The 23375-nt window shown below is 44.3% G+C and overlaps 1 protein-coding gene across 1 annotated transcript in view; it reads left to right on the forward strand.

The window, feature by feature from the left end:
* Positions 1-23375, forward strand: part of grin2da (glutamate receptor, ionotropic, N-methyl D-aspartate 2D, a) — a gene marked incomplete at both ends in the record, with an annotated part of 247265 nt that overhangs the window by 218026 nt on the left and 5864 nt on the right. Inside the window, 4 exons of the mRNA XM_083925228.1 lie at positions 2849-2918; positions 3579-3696; positions 16389-16450; positions 18775-18945. Coding sequence (XP_083781354.1) covers positions 2849-2918; positions 3579-3696; positions 16389-16450; positions 18775-18945 — 421 coding nt within the window. The remainder of the gene's footprint in view (positions 1-2848; positions 2919-3578; positions 3697-16388; positions 16451-18774; positions 18946-23375) is intronic.

Genomic DNA, 23375 nt, shown 5'->3' on the forward strand with positions numbered 1-23375 from the left:
TATTAACTTCAACCGCAGTGCAGTGGGTGAAATCCTGCCATCTCAGCACCGGCTGCCACTCAGGCGCATCTTGTCTCCAACAAGGGGGGTTTATTATTCGCCTGTGGGGCCACGGAGTACACAAAGCACACCGTAAAATATACACTCACTCATCGTGTTTGAGGTGGGAGGGAGGCGAGAAGGAGGAGGGGTGATGTTAGTTGATGCAGATGAGGGTTCAGATGTTTAATGGGACAAGCAAACGCACACTTTGGCATTCAGACGCAGCGGCTACAGTGCTTAGCAGATTTGACGTACCGTGTTATTAAAGCACCCATGATGCATTGCCTTTTATCATCCTGACTCGCCGTTCCTCTTACATCACTTTCTGCTTGTCTCACTTCAGTCTGCCTACCATCCCTCTCATTATTTGCTGTTTACGTCTATTTCGATATCTTTCTCCCTACCTCCCGCCCCGGCGTTATTTACGAGGGGAACATTAGTTTACGTCGTCAAAGAAAAGCGGCGTAAAGATTCTGTTTGATTTGGCTGTCGAGGCACCAAACATCCGCTCTCCATCTCTGTCTCATCTTTCTTCTTTCTCTCCCAACTCCCTCCGTCACTCCCTCACCCTTTTTCTGTCTTCTCTCTGCCCTTTTCCGCCTCCCTCATTAACTCCTTGCTCATTGCTCATCAACTCCTTTTGCTTCAGCTTTGCACTTCCTTCCCTTCTCCCTCCAATCATTATCTCTAACCCCAACCCTCCCCCATCCCCCCACCCCTTCCTCGCCTTTTCCTGTCACCCGCCTCCTCACCTCCTCCACCATCTACCCTCCTCTTCACCTCTTTTCAATCCCCCATCCTTCAGCACGGTCGCCCTCTCCTTGTGTTTCCGGGGGGACTCGGGGGGGTACAGTGCAGATTCCCCAAGTGCGAATATAACTGAATGTGAAGAGGAGGAGCAGGTGTAGTTCCCAGTTGTCATCAGATCCTGCGATACACATCATCAGTCTGAGCCGAGCTGTTACATTGAGTCCGCTAATTTATCCTTTAATTCGCTCACGTTTGGTGAACAGTTTTCCTCGAGCTGCCTTTTCTGCTCTTCCTCGTCAGTGAGGGATTTCTATTGGTGCATCTAATTATGTTTTCATCACAGTTGCATCTATGTTTTACATTTCAAATAGTTCAATGTTTAATCTACTGTATAAGGTATCAGAAATAATGGTAAATGTCGACACGGTACGTCGAGAGGATGCTGCTGATACGCTGGTCTATAACTATAAGTTAGCTATTATTAGTTACTGTGAGTTAGCTAGCCATTAGCTAACTAACTAGCCTCGGTTCAATCCATGCTATAACATATTTCATCCTAAAACAGCATTTCAATACATAAACAATCTCCAGCCACACAAGCGCTTTAACTCTGTATCATAAATAATCTCCTTTCCACATCAACACGCCTGAGAGCTGTGGATGTGATGCATAGTAAACAGAGCAAAAGTGTAGACCATGAGGGACCAGGAGAGAGTAGAGGAGAGCCTACATTGACATCCACACTACTACGTTTACGCCTTACTCACACTCTACTTCTACTTTCAAAGCCATTAAAACGGAGATGTTTGGAAGCGCTGCGGAGCCCGTTTAATTTTGAAAACTCCAGGGGGTTGAGTTTTAGTCTCGACGGGCAGAAACAGAGACCTTTGAAAATGATGACACAGACACCGCGTCAGCCAGTATCATCGAGGCTGACGTGGCTTTTTGTGATTTCCTCTTTCTTCCTCCATTGTTGGATAACTCAGTTCTTCTCAGATATGTCACTGTATTTGCTTTGCAACGACTCCGGATCTGTGTAACCCACCACCGTCACCGCCTTGTACTCATGTGTTACTTAATTTTTTTCGTGTAACAACTAGTAATGGAGAAGTAGTATGAGAAGAGTCCCTACACACAAAACAAAGCAGCAACAGCGTAGTTAGTGAAGCCAGAGTTTATTTAAAGAGTGTTTTAAAGACTTACCTACTGGCCCCTGTACCAGCTCCACTCATAGTAAAGTCCATTACAGTGGATTACCAAAGTCAATCCCAAAGGAAGGAGCCCATTGGTGCTTTGTTTTGTGTGTAGGGACTCTTCTCATGCTGCTGCAGAGGTTTGCTGTTATTTTCAGCAGCATTAGGTGTTAAAAAAGACGTTTTAATGTCTTCACCGTGCTGCCCCGAGCTAATCAGTGTTTTAGCCAATTTCGGCATTTAGCGACTCTCCCGATCTCTCCGTTAATTGTTACACACACAAAAAAATGTCTCGATGGTTTATTTGATGAGTGTTTTTGCTGAAAAACGACCCCGGGGTGATTTTACGCTGGAATTTCACTTTAAGTAGCAGTTCCACCTCATTGTCAGACTTTTTTGCCATTAATGTTCTACCTATGACGTTGTTTGACAGACACATGCCCAGTGTATGTGAATGGTCTCTTGATATCCAGGTGTGTTTATATCGACAGAGCTCAAAAGCTTGTGTCATCATTTAAAAACATAATAGTGTGGAAGGAGAATATGTGAGCCTGCTGCTGCTGCTGCAGCATCATCATTGTATTCTGCTCTGCTGAGGCTCTTGCAGGAGGAGAATTGACATCTCTGCCTCCACTGTGATGAATAGCTCTCTGTGCGACTGTTGACTGTTGGTGCAAAATGGTGTCGGGAAAGAAGCCCCCTTTGCCTTCAAGTGTGTGTTTTCTTTTTAGACAGTCATTGTCTCCGCACGGCTTTATCCATCATCTCTGTCAGGAGTTGCACTTCTTCTTTTGTCATTTAGCTCCAGGTCAGTGATTTCCATTCCTCTGTTGTAATATTCCTCTCTCCCTCCTCCTCTGCAGGAAACTGGATGCCTTCATTTATGATGCCGCGGTTCTGAACTATATGGCCAGAAAGGACGAAGGCTGCAAGGTAAGAAGTAGTTCTGTAATTTCACAGCTCTGCACAGTGACACGGATGTTCCCAGTACCCTGCAGCGAACGTGCGGAGTGCTAAAAAACTAAGATCTCCAGCACGGTCAGCCCGTTCCTGTGGGAAGAACAACTGCCACAGAAGCACAACAACCATGCCAAATGAGCACTTCTACCAGAGTTAAATCTGCATTAAATAAATCAAACACACCCTGACACTTTTATATTTGTCCCTAACCGCCTGTAGCTAGGTAATTATTGTCCTTTTTGGACAGCACTGGTGTTGATTTATTTATAAGTTTGCATTTGATATGGTTCCCACAGCAAGAATGAAAATCCTGCCCAGTGATCATTTGTATTGAGGCCTGCAGGGGGGCTCCCAGCTGCTCCATTCAACGGCCACCACTGTGTGATTATTACAACTGATGTGGATCTGTATTAATTCCCCCACTGAAACAATATCACACACTCAGGCTCTGGGATGTTTGGTGATGTCGATATTAGAGATAAGGTGTTTTGCGTCTATGCGACAGTGATAATAAGGAAACTATTTCAGCTCATTGCAGTCTTTCTACTTGAATAGTAACACTCATAGTCTAGTTGAATGTGTTTGGATGTGTATGCGTGGGTATTTTAAGTGTTTTTATTTTTATTCCACAAGGTGATGACCATCGGCTCTGGTAAGGTGTTTGCAACGACAGGCTACGGCATCGCCCTGCACAAGAACTCCCGCTGGAAAAGGCCGCTGGACCTGGCTCTGCTGCAGCTGGTTGGAGACGGTAAGACAGGAGGGTAAAGGGGGGGGGGGATAAGCATGATGGATGAAGCATTTGAGTCTCAAGAAATTACCTCAAGAACTTTCAAAGTTTTGCTAGTCATCGAGTCAATTGAAATGGCGTGGTTAAGGGAAAAGGGAGGAGTTGAAACGTTTAGCCTTCCCCATGAGTAATGGAAACGAAGAACGGACGTTAAAGTTGTGGGCTCTGAGAGGGCTTCATGGTGCATTCAGGCGCACCTAGCAAACGCTTATCCGGGTTCAGGAATGGGGGCAGCAGCTCTAGCAGGGGACCCCAAACTTCCCTTTTCCGGGCCACAGTAACCAGCTCTAACTGGGGGATCCTGAGGCGTTCCCAGGCCAGTGTGGAGATATAATCTCCCCACCTGGTCCTGGGTCTTCCCCGAGGCCTCCTCCCAGCTGGACGTGCCTGGAACACCTCCATAGGGAGGCGCCCAGGGTTCATCCTTACTAGATGATCCTGAACCACCTCAACTGGCTCCTTTCAACGCAAAGGAGCAGCGGCTCTACTCCGAGTTCCTCACGGATGCTGAACTTCTCCCCCTCTCTCTAAGGGAGACTCCACCCCCCCTCCTGAGGAAACACATTTCAGACGCTTGTACCCATGACCTCGTTCTTTGGGTCCTGACCCAGCTTTCATGACCACAGGTGAGGGTAGGAACAGGATTGACCGGTAGATCGAGAGCTTTGCCTTCCTCAGCTCTCTTTTCGTCACAACGGTGCGGTAGAGCGACTGCAACACCGCCCCCACTGCTCCCATTCTCTGGCCAGACTCACGCTCCATCGCCCCCGTAATATAATACATATGTATTGTTATAAGTATTAAGAAAACTGTGGAGTATCATCCACCTTTGGATGATCGTGGTACTGCAGCTCCTGCCCTGTGAATGTTGATTTATTTGAATCATTTACTTCTGTGACCTTAAACCTGAACAGGGCTTTTTTTAGTTGTGGTACCTTCTTGTGCCGTGTGCAGAGGGATTAAAAAATAGATTAAAATGGAGAAACCGTCACGAGACTGTCAAGTTCAGAGTTAGGCAGGTGTCGAAGATGAGGTAGAGAGATGGAGCAGAAGGCACAAGGAGCACAAAATAAATTATGAGGGGGACGAGCGAGGGTCAGCGGAGGAATGAAGGAGGACAGTGAGAGGGAGATCAATGCAGGAGGGTTAAAGGGAGGAAGAGGAGGGGAGGTGTGATCTTTGTTCAAGGTGTCAGATAACAGACTCACTTTCTCTTTGTTCACACTCACGTCACACATTCTCTGTCTCAACTCTTTGATTACACACACACGCACACACACACGCACACACACACACACACACACACACACACACACACGCATGCACACACACCCTGACTCCCTTTGAATTTACTTCTGTCATTTGTTGTTTATGCATGATGATGTTTTTGGACCAGTAACCTCCTGTTTGAGAGATGTTGATTTTGTTTCTGCGTGAAATATATTTGAATGTTCATCATCTTTTTTCCCATTTCTCTCTTTTTATTTTTGGGCAGTTTTCAAAGCTTTTATTAGATAGGACAGACAGGAAATGGGGTGAGAGAGAGGGGTGGGGGAGACAGGCAGCAAGGGGCCGCAGGTCTCCGCCCGCGACTGCTGCCTCAATGACCTCTTCACATGGGGCTCAGACCACTGTGCCACCGGCCGCCCCCTCTCTCTCTCCTGAACTTAACCTTTCTCTCTACAAATCTCTTTCTCTAAATAATTCCAGGTTAAAATTTTTTTTTTAGTTTCCCGGTGAACTGAGTAATGGGATTTGACACTAGATTTGGGTTTTGTTAACTATTCTGCCTGAATGTGTCACACATGGTCTGTGAGTGTCTGAGCAGAGAAAGAATAAATGATAAAGGGAAAACTTGACTCCTGCACCTCCGCTTGCAAATCTAGCTTGTGACAGGACAGAGAGGAGAGAGCTGCAGGAAGAGGTCTCAGGGCGCACTCACACTGTCCTTCCGTACCGGGCCCCGTGCTTTAGGGTCCTTGTCCCCCCCTCCAGGCCCGTTTGTACTCACACTACCTGGGCCTCGGCGAATGCTTCTTGCTGCCTATACGTCATCACGCCGTAACACGTCACTCGCATTGATGACGTCACCGTGATGCGTCGCTTTGTTTACAAATCTTTCCACAGACCTCGGAGCGTGCCGCAGTTAGGCGTGGTACGGTTGCACTCACACTGGTCAAACGAACTAGGCTTTACCCGTAAAACTTGTTTGAGCACGGAACGGATGCACAGTGTGAGTGCTCCCTCACTCTGCTTCAAATTTAGGCTTTTTTTGTTGCTTTTTTACCTGTTGCAGCTTTAAAGTCCCAGTCAAATGAAAACGACTCTGTGTCGCTGAAGGCGTGCGTTTATGGCGACTATTGTCGAGGAACCCAAACTTTCCAGGCTGCTGGGTCTGGTCTGTGTGTGCTGCCCGCTCCGACCCGAAAGTGTGTTATCGCTCCCTCGTCCTCCTCATCGGGGTGTGTGTGTGGAGCTGACAGACCTCTGCTGCTCCTTCTGTGCTAAACTCTTAGCCCGCCAACTTTTTAGGAGGCCAATCAAATGCAAAGGATTTGATTTAAATCCCTCTTGTAGCTGTACACCGCTCAAATATTCTGTTTCATGTGTGTCACCGTACAGAAGCTAGAGAACGCCTGTGAGTCGTCTCCTTTAACACAACGTATGAACACAGTACTGTTCGTGAGTTTGCTAAATCCCACAGGAAGGTTAGCGATATCAAAATAACTGTAGATCACGAGAGACCAAACTTCCAAAATGTCAAAATAAGATACAATTACTTATTTGTTAAAGTGTTCCTCTTCTCACCAGTGTCTAAATATTACTTTTTCATAGTTGAAAGACATGCAGTATTCATTTCTAAGCTGTTATCCTGCTCCAGAGCCTCCTTTGAAACCAAATTCTGGTTTGAACTGAAATGTTTTGGCAATATTTACTTTCCTCCTCATTCACGCCTCTGTGGCACCTGTTGAGTAAAGCAAAAGAGAGATGGAGAATAACTTTCCCAAAGTGACCTTGGCGAGTTCCAGTAATGTGGTTTGCATGAGTCAGAATGACCCTCACTAATAGGATAATTCTGCTTTTCTCATAATGGCAGGAAAGCCTTTTAGCTTCGGCTGGCGTCAGTGCTCGGTGAAGGTAAAAGCACTGATGCATCTGCATTCAGAGACAAAGACTGCGTTAGCACCAGAGTTACTACATCAGAAAGCTTGCAAAAACGAATGAATGTGCAGAAGCTGAAATGCTCATAAAAACTTACGCAGATGACTGTTTAGGTGCACATTAGGATCTTGCTGATTCAAGATTCAAGAAGCTTTATTTACCCGAGGGAAATGATCGTGCAACAGTTTCAACACAAAGATGGGAAAGGATCAGAGTGACAATAAGCATAAAAACATTAATCAAATAAAAATAAAGCTAACATACGATAAATCAAACAATAACTAAATGCGACAGACTGCAACGTAGGTCTATACAATATACAACAATACGCAGTGTGCAGTTTAGCAGCAAGTTGAAATGAGCCTGTGAATGTTCTCATGTGTCCAGGTCGTCGTTCTCCTCAAAGCAATTTCAGTCAAAAGCAACTGGACTTGGTTATTTGTCTAGGAAGACGTTTCACCTCTCATACAAGAGGCTTCATCAGTTCATGTACGCATCTGACCAGGACCAGGACCAGGACCAGGACCAGGACCAGGACCGGGCTGGGACTGGTCCAACTAACTGGTGTGAGATCCAGTTATTTAACCTCTCACAAGGCCGATGATGTCACTGGTACCCTTTGTGCTCCAAGTGCCAACGACCGTCGTTAGAGTGACAGTCGTTGGTTGAAGTAGGTCTTGACTTCGTTAGTGCTCTATTGAGTCTTAACGACAGTCGTTGGAGTCACAGGAGGACGTTTGTGAACAGTTGTTCCTTTGAGGTTAGATTGTTGAATCTCCTAGGATTGAGTTGAGCTTAGTTGGTCCAGTCCCAGCCTGGTCCTGGTCCTGGTCCAGTCCCAGCCTGGTCCTGGTCCTGGTCCTGGTCCAGTCCCAGCCTGGTCAGATGCGTTCATGAACTGATGAAGCCTCTTGGATGAGAGGTGAAACATCTTCCTAGACAAATAACCATGTCCAGTTGCTTTGGACTGAAATTGCTTTGAGGATAGCATGTTGAAATAAGATAAGTTCAAACTAAATAAGGGATAAGGAGCGATTCGTGATAACAGTGTTAAAGTGTTGCAGCATTTCTTACTTAAAAAAAGAGGTGTTCATGTGCATTATCTTTATAGAGCGAGAACAAGGATAACTTCTCATCTCTGTTTTGAAAAAGTGGCTTTCTGACAGACACATTGTGACCTCTGTATTGTTCATTCAGAAAGTCAACACTGAGCCGCAGCAGCCTCATAATTAACCCCACATCAAATGAATTGCCCGCCCACAGTGCACGCACCGTGGCCCTCAACAAGTCCTGTAATTGTTCCACATAATACCTCTTTTTTTTGAGCATCCTCGTTTCTTTTTATAGTAGATGACCGGTCAGTCACCAAATGATCTCCTCTGGGGAGCAATTTAAACCCTTTCGCAATTAGTGAGCTTGAGAGTTGAGGTGGTAAATGCCTCGGCGGTGGCGGTGGCGGTGGCAGTGGCAGCGGCTCCCAGAGGCAGCAAACACCAGAGGCTAACTGCACACGGACACTGAAGAAGTTCAGACCGCAGACTGAAAATAAGGGTCTTTTTTCTTTAATTGAGACATCTGGCTATTTGTTGGATGACACCACAATTGCAACACTGTTAATATGGAAGCAGTATAACTAATTGTCTTTAAAGGATAGATCCTAAAATGTTAGACACACATTTAAAGGGACATTTCAGGTATTTTCAATCAGGATCAGATCAGAAAAAAGAGTTTATAGCCAAGAAGGTTTCCACATACAAGGATTTTACCTTAATGTTTGGTGCACATAATGATTAAAAAAAGAAACAGACAAGGAAGCAAAGTACTACAGTCGAGAATATAAACAGAAAATAGAAAAATACCATACAAATATGAAAATGAGCTCCGAGTTCCTCACGGATGCTGAACTTCTCCCCCTCTCTCTAAGGGAGACTCCAGCCCCCCTCCTGAGGAAACACATTTCGGCCGCTTGTACCCGTGACCTGGTTCTTTGGGTCCTGACCCAGCTTTCATGACCATAGGTGAGGGTAGGAACCAAGACTGACCGGTAGATCCAGAGCTTTGCCTTCCTCAGCTCTCTTTTGGTCACAACGGTGCGGTAGAGGGACTGCAGCTCCGCCCCCGCTGCTCCGTTTCTCCGGCCAAACTCACGCTCCATCGTCCCCTCACTCGTGAACATGATCCAGAGGTACTTGAACTCCTTCACTTGGGGCAAGGACTCATTCCCTACCTGGAGTATTCAATCCACCTGTTTCCTGCTGAGAGCATTGTTTAAAAACCAGCCTTTTTAATTGAAGATTCATATACCATAGGGTTTTCCTTGCGTTAGTTACTACCTGTAAAACTCTCTTTTTGGAGTGCTGACGACCGCACCCCACCCCCCCACACCCCCCATTAGCTAAAACCTACAGAGACCCAGTTGGCGAGTAGATGCACAGAACTACTTTTGATAAATTAAACCTTTTGAAGATGTGGAGACCGCGTGTCAAGTCCCACTTGGCTCCACCAGACTTTCATGAATCCGAACGTCTTCAAAGTGACGCTGCGAAGGACCCAGATAAAGTTGGAGCACTGTTACAACTGCTGATGTCGAACCTGGACTCAAATCCCACAGCAGCAGGTATCCAAAGTTCGCCTCCGCTCCACTTCTCCTTTGTGTCGCTCACATTGATTCATGCTGACTGCGCATCGCCAATAAAAAACACCTTGCACACAAAAGAATGATAAAAAGACAATGGGAATGCGTACAGCTTTGGGCAGCGAGGGAGGAACGAACAGTAGCAGCAATAGTACGCCCCTGGGGAAATTGATTTCTTCTCATTATTCTTTGTTCAGATGACTTTAAGCCTTCAGAGACCAGGATGTTGATTATAATATTATAGACTGAGAAGACTAGAGCACTCCTCTGAACCTGCAATTCTGTTTTTATGCTGAGTTAAGTTCCACAGTGAAATACACAGACCATCTGGGATCAACATCTAAAAGCAAATAAATGAACGCGTAAACAAACACTAATATAAACCTCGGACATGGTGTTATTTTTCTTGTTCCTCGGAGTAAAAACTAGAGCTGCCCCTGACCAAGGATTGTCTTTGTCGTCCGGTGGTCGTAATTTAGAGCGATTAGTCGATGCATGTATAAATTACCCCTCAAGTATAGCCTCTAACAACTGAATAACATAATTAATAACCATTATTTTACAAGTGCGCAAAGCCGGGTGCTACAAGTCTGCCGCCTGTTGATGACACCGGCAAATTATTTCTGATTCTAATTCTGAATGTGTCAGAAAAAAATCCGCAAGGAGACTGTCGAACATGTGCAGGTAGCTAGGCTAACGTTACTTACATGTTTTAAGGTGGTAGGTCACGTTCATAGTGGACGAGTGAGGCGAAGTTTTCCTTGCAAAGTTTGCATGTGACCTTCTCGGGTTCATCCTTTTTTCCTTTTCAAAGTGATCCCATATTTTAGACGTCTTTCCCGACATGATTGGCTGTTAATTATTGTCTGACCGTGATGTAGAAGGGACCTGCCACCTTCAAAAAAAACAAAACACTGACAGTGAGTGACTGTCATGACTTCCTGTATCTGGCCCTTTTAGACCAGCCGCCAATCACACAGATTTTCACTTAATTTTGACAAGACACGGCTCCAAATCTTTGTTTTTTTGCCCTGCGACCAATGGACTAATTTTGGTCGGCTAATGAAATTTTGGTCGACCAGTGCTTGGTCGATCATTTCAGGGCAGCCCTAGTAAAAATGATTTTAGTAAATCGTCGATTTGTAGTCCCCCTGGTCGACTCCAGTCCCCTAACTGTGTATTTCTGTTGGGAGAAGAGAAAGTAGAATGAAATACAAGATGGTTTTTAAATTATATTAAATATTGTTCTGGCAGTTGGACGAAATATTCTGGCACCTGCTGATCGCTAACTCCTGTAACTCTGAGTGCCTTGCAGAAGTAGAAAGGAGGAATATTTTGAAGTTATTTTTAAGACTGAAGACTGAAAATAAGGGTCTTTTTTCTTTAATTGAGACATCTGGCTATTTGTTGGATGGCACCACAATTGCAACCCTGTTAATATGGAAGCAGTATAACTAATTGTCTTTAAAGGATGGATCCTAAAAATGTTAGACACACATTTAAAGGTATTTTCAATCAGGATCAGATCAGAAAAGAGTTTTTAGCCAAGAAGGTTTTCACATACAAGGATTTACCTTAATGTTTGGTGCCTCCGCTCCACTTCTCCTTTGTGTTGCTCACATTGATTCATGCTGACTGAGCATCTGCTGGTCACCACCTGCTGATCGCTAACTCCTGTAACTCTGAGTGAATTGCAGAAGTACCCTTAAAAGGATGAATATTTTTAAGGATCCGTCTCCTTAGACATTAACTGGACGTCATCACCTCCCACACAAATACCAGCCTTCCCGTCTCTCTACTGTTGACCAATCATTATTTGTGCTCTTACGAGTCAACTGAGAAAAAAGAAACACTTTCACAAAACAATTTCTTTCAGAAACAGTGGAAATGTGAGATGAGGCGACAAGTCACTTACAAAAACAGCAGTTCCAATAACTTTAAATGATTTGCTGTGTTTTCTGTCCTGTCCAATATTTCTCCCCTCGCAAAGTTCACTTTTGCTTCATCTGCAGTTATTAATATAGTGAGTGTTGCTGCTGTTCAGAGTGTCTCTGCGGATCAAATGTAATCCAATCCAAACATGATATTTATATTGTTTTTGAAATAGGAAATTGGACAATTTCGAAATATGACAGGACAATTTATTTGTTTAACAAGCTGGCTTCCATTTTCATTATCCAGCAAATTACATTTTCAGCACCCAATCATAACTATTATTTGTAAATTGTGTATTTTACTTGATAGGAAAAAAAATGGTTTTAATAATAAACAATGGAAGTGGATACGACATCCTCAAGGCTCCACACAAGATGGTGACTTTTGCTCTTTTGCTGATGATGTAGTGCTCTTCGATCAAGGGTCGGTAACCTTTTTGGTATGCAGTGCCATATTTAATGAGTGCCAATCAAAGGGAAAGTTGGGCAGGAGTTTTTACTATGGGTATTATTATAGATACTGGAAGTGTGTCTGTCTCTGTCTTTGTGTCATGGTAGAAAATGTGTTATAAAAATAGAAAAGTCTACAAGAAGGAGTCAGCAGAGGAGTCTCACAGCTCATCTCATCTCATCTTCATCCGCTTATCCGGGGTCGGGTCGCGGGGGCAGCAGCTTTAGCAGGGGACCCCAGACTTCCCTTTCCCGGGCCACATTAACCAGCTCTAACTGGGGGATCCTGAGGCGTTCCCAGGCCAGCGTGGAGATCTAATCTCTCCACCTGGTCCTGGGTCTTCCCCGAAGCCTCCTCCCAGCTGGACGTGCCATCTATACTAGATGCCCGAACCACCTCAACTGGCTCCTTTCAACGCAAAGGAGCAGCGGCTCTACTCCGAGTTCCTCACGGATGCTGAACTTCTCCCCCTCTCTCTAAGGGAGACTCCAGCCCCCCTCCTGAGAAAACCCATTTCGGCCGCTTGTACCCGCGACCTGGTTCTTTGGGTCCTGACCCAGCTTTCATGACCACAGGTGAGGGTAGGAACCAGGACTGACCGGTAGATCCAGAGCTTTGCCTTCCTCAGCTCTCTTTTAGTCACAACAGTGCGGTAGAGCGACTGCAACACCGCCCCCGCTGCTCCGATTCTCCGGCCAAACTCACGCTCCATCGTCCCCTCACTCGTGAACATGATCCCAAGGTACTTGAACTCCTTCACTTGGGGTAAGGACTCATTCCCTACCCGGAGTAAGCAATCCACCGTCTCACAGCTGTCAAAGGGAATTTATTGAATCAAGGTTTGACACACTCATCACATAGTTTCAAGATCCAAAATCCCCAAATTCCAAGTGTTTCTTAACAGAACCTCCCCTCTTATATGGAGGTTAGTGTGCTGACAACGTTTACACGCCCCATCAGGTCTTTCCAATACACACTCAGTACATTTACAATCACTGGCGTCTACTTTGTGTCCAGACGTCGTCATGCATGTGCTTATCAGGCCTATGTCCCCAGTACACGGTGACCTCGCCCTGTTATTCACTTTCTCAATCATGTTTTCTACCACAGTGTCTGTCTTCGTCTCTCTCTGTCCATCTGTCCGTCTGTTCTCTCTCTCTCTCTCCTTCTCTCCCTCTCTCCGGTGCAGACAGATGTGCGTCCTCCACAGAGCTGGGTCTGTCTGACGTTCCTGTCTGTTATAGTGAAGGTTTTCGTTGCCACCGTACTCTACGGGGGAATTGTTGGGTCTCTGTAAATCATAAATAAGTCATAGAGTGTGGTCTTTACCTAGTCTGTAAAGTGTCCCGAGATAACTTTTGTTATGATTTGGCACTATAAATAAAACTGAATTGAATTAGTGAAAGTAGACAGCGGAAAGTAGTGATGTCCAAACAAAGCCTCATGAAGCTATATGACATCTTTTCTTTATTTTCTGAGCCCAGTAGATGGCACTCTCTGTACATGTACGTATAAGTGCTTTCAGAGCTTGTTCAATTTAAAAGTCTTAGTCTATGTTAAAGATCGTTGGTCATGGTTGAAAGAAGCCATCGTTGACAGGCTTTGGTTTTACAGTCAACTCAACCATCGACACTAGAAAAGGTAGTTTTAATCTGCTGAACAAATGAACATGTTCTGGTGAGGGCTGTTCAAAATTAGCATTATGGAATAAAGTGTCGAACATTTGTGTCCATGGGGTGTTTGGGTGAACAGTCACTGGTGGCACCTGACGCATGTCAAAGCATCCATTGTTTTCAGGCCCATACATTGTCTTGATCCCACACATCACGGCTGATGTGTGGGATCTCATCAGGACACGCCACTGTTTTAATTTCCACTTCTGATTTCAACTTTACAACAAAAGCAGCAGTTTGATCACATTTGCATTGGAAGGAGCAGGATGAGGTGTTTTGATCCTGGTAAGGATGGCTCCTGCCGCCCTGTGGAGGTATTCCAGGCGAAGCTATGTGTAAAACCTCTCCAGCTCATAATAGCCTTTCCCTTTAAGCTTTCTCTGCAAAGATTAGATAAAGGAGCTGTTATTTATAACGCCACAGAGAGGATTGAAGTTTGGAAGGTCTTAAATCCTCACTGCTGACCACTGTAAAGCTATTATAAGGAGACAGGCACATTCTCTGGGTTAGTATAGAACTCAATTGAATTGTTCCTGAATCACGGCTAAAGTGTCAAAAATCAACAGAATGCAAAGGGAATTAATTATAAGCTCTGGCTTTTTGCCCTCAGTTTGCATGTCTGCGTTTTTTTAATTTGCGTAAAGGATCATCTCCCTTCACCACCCCCCCACCCCACATTTTTTTACTCCGTGGCATTTTCCTCCTCGGAGCAGGTGAGAGAGGATACAGTGGGAGCTCTGCCTGTCTGTCAGCCCTTTGTGGGGAAGATTTCTCCCAAAGAGCAGCTTTCTGTGCCGCCGACTGCCGTGATTAACGTATTTACAGGAAGATAAAGGGAGTAAGGAGCAGAGCCGGACAGGGAGAGAGAAGCCATCCGAGCACTCATTGAAACTCGATGAATAAGATTATGGGAGGGAGCCACACACTGAATGAACATGTGTATTAGCGTCTATTGTCAGGATCTGCGCGGGGAGCAGGGCGAGAGGGGGTAGGGTCGATGGAGTTGAGCCCGGTTTAATTCATCTGTCAAGGAACGTTTGAATTCCCACACATGACTGTTGGGGAATTGAAATGTGGCACACACAGTGATTCATGTTGGAGTGAGATTTGTGTGTTGTTTGAGCAGATTTGACGTTTCAGTCAACATGGCCAAAACGCGGTGGTCTAATCCGTCTGGCGGGGCTTTACGGAGGGTTTTCCAGACAGCGTTAATTAACCCAGAGGTCGGTTAATATTGTAGCTGTGAGTATTGGGAGTTGGAACTTCCTTTGACAGGGATATCTTCAGAGTGTGTGCATGGCAGTGTGTGCGTGCGTGTGTGTGTGCGCGTGTTTAGTTTTAAAAGCCCTCTGCGACCGTGTCCGTGCACATCTGCGTGCATAAATCTCTCTGTACATTTGATCCAGCTTTTCCTTCCCACTGCTTCATTCTTTTTGATTAATGCATTGATGGCCAGCACTGAGAGTCCCATTACGCTCAGAGTGTCTCTGTGTGTGTGTGTGATTCTGACGGTTTGAGCAGGAAGTGTAATGTTTGTGTGCGTTCCCTCCTTTCATCACCCGTGCGCGGTTGCGACACTCCGCCCTCAGTGCACCCGCCTCAGATGCCAGACCATTTCACGACCTGCTTCAAAGGGCTCCTTTCACTTCACTTCTCCAATCTCATGACCTCGTCTGCAAATGGCCTCTAATTCTTACTCTCGCTCCCATTTCTTTAGCCTCTCTGTAATTTGTAACAGAAGAATAAGACGGATGTACTTTTCTTTGTACTTTTTTAATAACTTGTTATTTGATATGATACATTGATTTACTCCTCGGGTGCGGCTACACATTTGGACAAATAAATGCAGGCGTCATTTAGGCTCCGTTCACACTGCAGGTCTTTACGCACAAGTCTGATTTTTTTGCTCAAATAAGATCTTTTGTTTGCCTGTTCACATTACGTCTTTAAATGAGCCTGTCTTCAGATTACTGTGTGACCCACATGTGCAGTGGATCATTGATGACCTCCCGCCAAAGCGGTGTTTACGGAAGCGAACATGGCAACGTCAACCATTATTGTAGGACTTTATGGTTTAATGCTAAAAACAGTGTGTGGCGGAAGTGTCCCCCCGAATACTAGTGAAGTCTAAAACATCCCTCTCCCTCAACGTAATTTTTCATCTATTTACAAAACAGTGCAGTGCGGGTCAGAATGACGTCAAAGTCGCATATTAATGCGACCTGGCTGTTCAGATTGCAGGCTCTTCATCCTGGAGCGTTTGCTCTGAGCGTCGTATCACCACGGAAGGGCCTGTGACAGAACTGTGGTATTTGACGCCCTGGGAATGAAACGGGCTGATTTAAAATGATACAAACAAGGTTTCACTCTCCTCTCATTTCTCCCCCACATTCTGCATTTCATCATCCCTCCTTCTCTTTGTTGCTTTACTTCTCTTGCTTCTTTCGTCTCCCTCGGGGGATCAAACACCTTGCTTTCATAACAAAGGGGCAGTAATCCTCTTTTATTTCTTTTTCTCTTTTATTTTCTCCTCCAGTGTTGCACTGTTTTAACTCTTCCACCCCCTTTTGTCTTTTCCCTCACTAATTCCTAATCTCTCTGTTTTTCCTGTTGCCCCAGCGTCTTCCTCTCTCTTTCCTGTGAGATTTGAACCTGCTTTGTGATTATGTGTTTTATGATGAATGTGTTTTTTACCTGGCTGCAACCAGATTTCTCCTGGTACGATAGTAAAGTTTGACTTGACTTTCCTCTTCTCTTTTTTGACCTCCTTGCTCTTCCTCCGTCTTTTTCTCTTGCAGATGAGATTGATATGTTGGAGCGTCTCTGGCTGTCGGGTATCTGCCACAACGATAAGATCGAGGTATGACCTCCAATTGCTTTTCTCCATCAACTTGGCACACAGTCAGCTTTCAGTATGAACTAAATATAATCTAATGTTTATCATTGTCAGCTAATCAGTAAGGTATGAAGCCCATGATCCTGCTGTGACCCCAGCACTCTCTTAAGGATGTTTAGGCGTTTTTGTTGGTGTTATAACTGGAAAATAAACAGTTTTTACCAAACTACACTTACTCAAGTTATCATCATCGGCCTATATAATTAAATATTTTCTTTTTAAAGTTATAGTTCCTCAGTGTACTTCTACAAAAGTGAGTTTTTATCCTGTTTGCCTGACAAATTATTATCTTTAAACTCACATAAAATGATTAATGATAAATATATACTACAGTATATTACACTGATAATGTGGATAATGTGTTAAAGTGTAATTTCGGCGCAAAATCATCCCATGGTCTTTTTCGGCACTTACATACATAATAAGCCGTCGAGACAGTTTTTTCCGCGTACGAACTATTAACGGAGAAATCCGGGTGAGTCGCTAACAGCCGGACGTAGCTAACACTGATTAGCTCAGGGCAGCACGGTGAAGGCATTAAAACCTCTGCAGTAGCCTGATAAGAGTCATTACACATAAAACAAAGCACCAATGGGCTCCTTCCTATTGGATTGACTTTGGTAATCCACTTGAATGGACTTTACTATGAGAGGAGCTGGTACAGGGGCCAGTAGGTAAGTCTTTAAAACACTCTTTTAATAAACTCTGGGTTCACTAACTACACTGTTGCTACTTTGTTTTGTGTGTAGGGACTCTTCTCATGCTGCTGCAGAAGAAAGACTCAAAACGACCACAGAAAGATTCAAAACAACCACAGAAAGACTCAAAACGACCACAGAAAGATTCAAAACAATCACAGAAAGACTCAAAACGACCAGAGAAAGATTCAAAACTACCACAGAAAGACTCAAAACGACCACAGAAAGACTCAAAACAACCACAGAAAGACTCAAAATGACCACAGAAAGATTCAAAACGACCACAGAAAGACTCAAAACGACCAGAGAAAGACTCAAAACGACGACAGAAAGATTCAAAACGACCACAGAAAGTCTAAAAACGACCACAGAAAGACGCAAAACGACCACAGAAAGACTCAAAACGACCACAGAAAGGCTCAAAACGACCACAGAAAGACTCAAAACGACCACAGAAAGACTCAAAACGACCACAGAAAGGCTCAAAACGACCACAGAAAGACTCAAAACGACCACAGAAAGATTCAAAACTACCACAGAGAGACTCAAAACAACCACAGAGAGACTCAAAACTACCACAAAAAGACCATAAAAAGACTCAAACCCACCAGCGGGTTCACTAACTACGTTGTTGGTGCTTTGTTTTGTGTGTAGGGACTCTTCTCATGCTGCTGCAGAGGTTTGCTGTTATTTGCAGCAGTATTAGTGGTTAAAAAAAGACCTTTGAATGCTCAGTGTTAGCCATATCCAACTGTTAGCGACTCTCCCGGGTTTCTTTATTAATAGTTGTAAGAGTTGTCGTCTCGCTGGCTAATTTGATGTATGCTTAAAAATACCATGGGATGATTTTACGCTGGAATAACACTTTAAATGCTTAAAGTCGACACAGAAGAGCTTGTAAGCACAAGTTGTCAATCATCTTGCCAGGTTTTAGGGTTGTTTTTATTCTATCTGATCACACATCCACACGGCTGCTTGCATGAGGTTATTGCTGCCTTTCTGCTGTCAGCCTGCATTTTGTTGTTGTTTCCTATAATTGATTTAGATGCTAATCACACACCAAACAAGACCTCACCGCAGGTCTCTTGAGGAGGGCCGACACTTTCAGTTCCAGGGGTGTATTCGCTCTGGTTCTTTCCGTGTTATACAAATCAATAATATGTATTGATTAAAAAGTGAATGCAGCCTGACTTTAGTTAAGAGAGCCGTGAATGTTGAAACTGAATGAATCAAAATGTCTGGAAAGCTTTTTATTTGATGCCATTCGGATATTTTGTGGTGACGGACATGTTTTGATCTCAGTGTACTGAGTCTAATATCATAGATGGGTGCTCTGACATCCAGTGACGGCAAAGGATTCTCTATTGTACTGCTGGTTGTAATTAACTTTTTATCTGCTGTCTGGGAGACAAATTGGCTCTCGTTAGTGATAAATATACTCTCCTTTTTCATCTCCGACCCTCCCTTCTCATATGCTTTCCTTCTACCTTTTTTCTGCCTCCTCCTTTTACTCTTCTCTCACCTCCTGTAATGTTTCCCATTCCTCTCATTCCCTCCTGTCCTCTCCTGTCTGCCCGTTCTCCTCTCCAGGTGATGAGCAGTAAGCTGGACATAGACAACATGGCAGGGGTCTTCTACATGCTGCTGGTGGCCATGGGCCTCAGCCTCCTGGTATTTGCCTGGGAGCATCTGGTGTACTGGAAACTACGGCATTGTGTGAAGCGATCTGGTGGGATGGACTTCCTACTGGCTCTCAGCAGGGTGAGATAAGACGACAGCTCGCATTCTAGTTCATGGGCTCATAATCCCAAAATGCCTATAGAATGAAATATAGGCATGCACGTAGAAGACAATGTAATACGTGTAATAGTATGTGCTTTAACAATGGTTAAGGTTACTTTATTCATTTATGTATCCATTATTTATATATTAAACATTGTAAATGCAAAACTCTAAATACTGTAGATGAGAATAATTGGTTTTAGAGCAAGACGAATACAAACAAGACATTTAATTAAGGTTCAAAACTTTTGGTTCTTCATCGTTAACCACACTTTTGAGTGCTATATGTCTTTATTCATCCGTAGAAAATGTAGCCAACCACTGTTTACTGACATGCACCCGACAAGGCAACAATAGTAATAGAAATACAGAGTTGTGTGTCGTCTGCATAACAACAGAAACTGACACCAAATATAATAATCTAATGACGGCATCTGCAGTCAGAAAAGACTGGACGCCCCCCTCTCAGGGAAAACAAATCATCTCTGCCTGTTACATAAGTTGTAGTCTGACATTGCCAGATCTCTCCTTGATAATGGACATTACTTTCATTCCAAATACTATAAATTACACAAAATAATACTTACAAATAATATATTTACTTTAAAACACACACAAGTAAACATCCCTCGATCCAATGTTGGATCAGTTAATATTTCTCTGTATATTTAAGCCCATTATTCTGGAGGTACGTACAAGAATACCTGACGTTAACACTTACGCGTAACATCCTTAATTAGGATTTTCTGGATGTTTAAATTGCAAGGGGTCAATTTGACCCCAAGGATAAACGCTGTTGGTCACATTTGAGGGGAACAGGAGGGTTAACAGTTCTGCCAGGTGGTGAGAAAACTGAAGGAAGTGAACTCTGAGATGTGCACTTCAGCCAATCACTAAAGCTGATGATCTCACTGATTTGCAAACCGTCAACCTGAGAGGGTAGAATTTTGATCAGTGAATTACAGCAGATTTAATACCGGTGCCTCGGGAGCATTGGTAAATGGTGTATGCAGGTGAAGATGTTATTCATTCATTCATTCATTCATCTTCAACCACTTATCCCGGGGTCGGGGTCGCGGGGTGCTGGAGCCGATCCCAGCTGACATCGGGCGTGAGGCGGGGTACACCCTGGACAGGACGCCAGTCTATCACAGGACACATAGAGACGTACAGAGACAGACAACCATTCACACCTACGGGTGATTTAGAATCATCAATTAACCTAATAGGTGCATGTCTTTGGATTGTGGGAGGAAACCAGAGTACCCGGAGGAAACCCACGCAGACACGGGGAGAACATGCAAACTCCGCACAGAAAGGCCCAGGATGCGAACCTGTAACCTTCTTGCTGTGAGGCGACAGTGCTAACCACTACACCACCGTGTAGCCCTGAAGATGTTATAATAGAAAAAAATGATTTAGGATCTCCCGTTCCTTGTATAGAAAAGATTGATTGTAGCCATGAAGTCCAGCTATTGAGGGAAAAAAGAGGTATAGATGAAGCGCGGTTAATGAACCGCTTTCAGATGCAATCAAGATGCGGATGCACAAAAGTGAACGCCACTCGACAGTGGTACTTGTTTTTTTCTGGCAGTCAGCAGGGCACACAGATGTAAAGCCAAGAAGAGGAACATCAATGGTGTTTATCTTTGGCATCACACCAAGGGCCCTCAGGAAGACTTTCCTGGGCTTAGAGGAAAGAAAAGGACGGTAACAAAGGGAGATGGGGGACAGGGAAACAGGAGGCGACACGAAAGGCATGGGAGAAAGATGAATGCTGTGATTGGGGGAGATTGAGGGAAAGTGAGAAGAAGTGGGAAGGTAAGGGGGAGGAAAGTTTGGGTTTGGACGACAGAGGTAGTGAGTAAAGCAGGTGTTGGGTGGAGAGAGGCCAGAAGGGAGAGAAAGGAAATGACAGGGACAGAAAGGAAGGAGGAGGGAGGACCGAGGCGTGCTCGAGGGGAGACTGTTGAAGTGTAAAACAGGCTTCATGGAGCACAGGGGAGATATTCTTGTTGGTCAGAAGACAGTGTGATGGAATACTCTGGGTGTAAAGGCAACACCACCATGTTGGAAACACAACAAAAGATTGTGATTTATGGCCTACTCTTGACAAAGCAGAGAAAATGGGTATTGTTAGCACACCGGAAGAGTCGTCTTATTCCACTATAGAAAAGGAAGGAGAGGAAATACAATTATAGGTCTTATGTTCTGAAGTCATGTACGAGGGGTCCACTCCAAATCTGAACTCTCATCTTAACCTTCAAAGAACTGCGCAGTTTAAACGATGGACTATAAAGTTCCTCAGCTGAGATCTTTAAGCACAATTTTATTATTATTACACAAACTTGAATTTCAGTACAATGTGATAAACTTATGAGATGAGACATAAGACGGTGTACAAGAACCCAGAGGTGGCAAGGATTAGAAAGAGGAGTAAAGGGAATTTAAGTGATGATAAATTATTCATTACAATGACAGTGTACACCTGCATAATGTGGAATACAGATTGAAATTCACATTAACTGCATGCCCGCAAGTTAGTTCTATTACATTTTAAAATATTCATTAAGCACAAAGAGAAACTTAGATAAGTGTAATAAAACTGTCACTTCATCCGTGCTTATCAAACATCCAAATCACCCACAATCAAAGAAATTCTGCAGAAGTGACGCATGGAGTTTGACTTGAGTCCAGTTCAGTCAGGCCTGAGCCAGGCTAGAGTAAAACTTTATGAAGTTTGAACAGGAAATACTATGACAAACAGGGGTAACCTTGGTCTCATCAAGCAAAGAGATAAAATATTTCAAACTCAATGAGAATAACGTTTTTCTAGTGATAAACAACAAAAGAACCGTGACTCAGTCATGAAAAGAGCTCTTTCTAAACACAATCTTCTGCTCTTTACTACGTGAACAATTGTGAGAGACGAGAATAAGTTAAAATGTGATAGAACAGTAAATCTAATACGTATCAAGACATTGTCAGTGTCTTCACAATTGCAAGAAATGAGTTCTAAGGTATCTGGGACCATGATTGTTCATGATACGCGGTGTCAATCAGGCTACAACATTAGTGTTTAAATAGACAGTTTTTATTTAGTGCCACAGGAAAATATGCCATGAGCAGAAGAACCAGGCCGCGGGTACAAGCGGCCGAAATGTGTTTCCTCAGGAGGGGGTCTGGAGTCTCCCTTAGAGAGAGGGGGAGAAGTTCAGCATCCGTGAGGAACTCGGAGTAGAGCCGCTGCTCATTTGCGTTGAAAGGAGGCAGTTGAGGTGGTTCAGGATCATCTGGTAAGGATGAACCCTGGGCGCCTCCCTAGGGAGGTGTTCCAGGCACGTCCAGCTGGGAGGAGGCCTCGGGGAAGACCCAGGACCAGGTGGAGAGATTAGATCTCCACACTAGCCTGGGAACGCCTCAGGATCCCCCAGTTAGAGCTGGTTAATGTGGCCCTGGAAAGGGAAGTTTGGGGTCCCCTGCTGAAGCTGCTTCCCCCGCGACCCGACCCCGGATAAGAGGCTGAAGATGAGATGAAATGAGGAAAATATGCTCAAACTCCTGCCTGAAGTCAGGCTTGGGTCCTGTTGAAGACCTTATTGATAGTCTATATTGAGAAAAAATCAATTACGTCCCCTGCAGTTGCTCATATGCAGATATTGCATGTTGGGTTTCCCCGCAGACCCTTTAGAGAACCATTTCTTCATACACTCAGAGTGTACCGGCATATTTTCTTGCATGGTAGAAATCTACTCTTATCTGTGGCATTCCTGATTCTAAGAATGAAAACATCCGTTCCATGAAAAGGGCAATCCCAAAGCCAGTTAGCTTCTGTCTCCTGAACTATATGCTGTACTTCTTTAAAGCCTCTGCAGCTGACCTCTGTGGCTTGCTTTAACCCAATCAGTGACTTAGCCAAGTTTCAATTTCACAGTGTGCTGCGCCCCATGCTCTGGGGACTGTGATAGTACTTCTGCCGCTGGGACTGCTGATTCATGCGTCCGGAAAGGCCATTATTACAGTCTCTCCATCAGATCTATGTCCCGGTGGGGAACAGAGATTTACACGATGCACCACATTTTGTCATTAAGATGTGACAGATAGCGATGGCTATTATGAATCATCTTCACGTATGAAGAATAATAGAGTCTTTGTGATATACTTGGCTTCGCACAGGACTGCTAATTGAGTCCCATCTATCTACAGTGAGGTGTAAATATACAAAGCTAAGGGGGGAAAGAGCATGCGGGCACGGAGGAGGCAGTATTGCTCATCTGACATGATTTCATAATTGATTGATTTTGCTTGGGGATGACAATTTAAAAATATATGGTGAAGAGTTAATAATTTACACCGTGATTATTTTACATCATGTTTTATTCATATGAAACATCGTTGGAGCTGCCAGG

This window comes from Echiichthys vipera, assembly GCF_963691815.1.
Source record: "Echiichthys vipera genome assembly, chromosome: 13".
In the NCBI taxonomy this organism is placed as follows: domain Eukaryota; kingdom Metazoa; phylum Chordata; class Actinopteri; order Perciformes; family Trachinidae; genus Echiichthys; species Echiichthys vipera.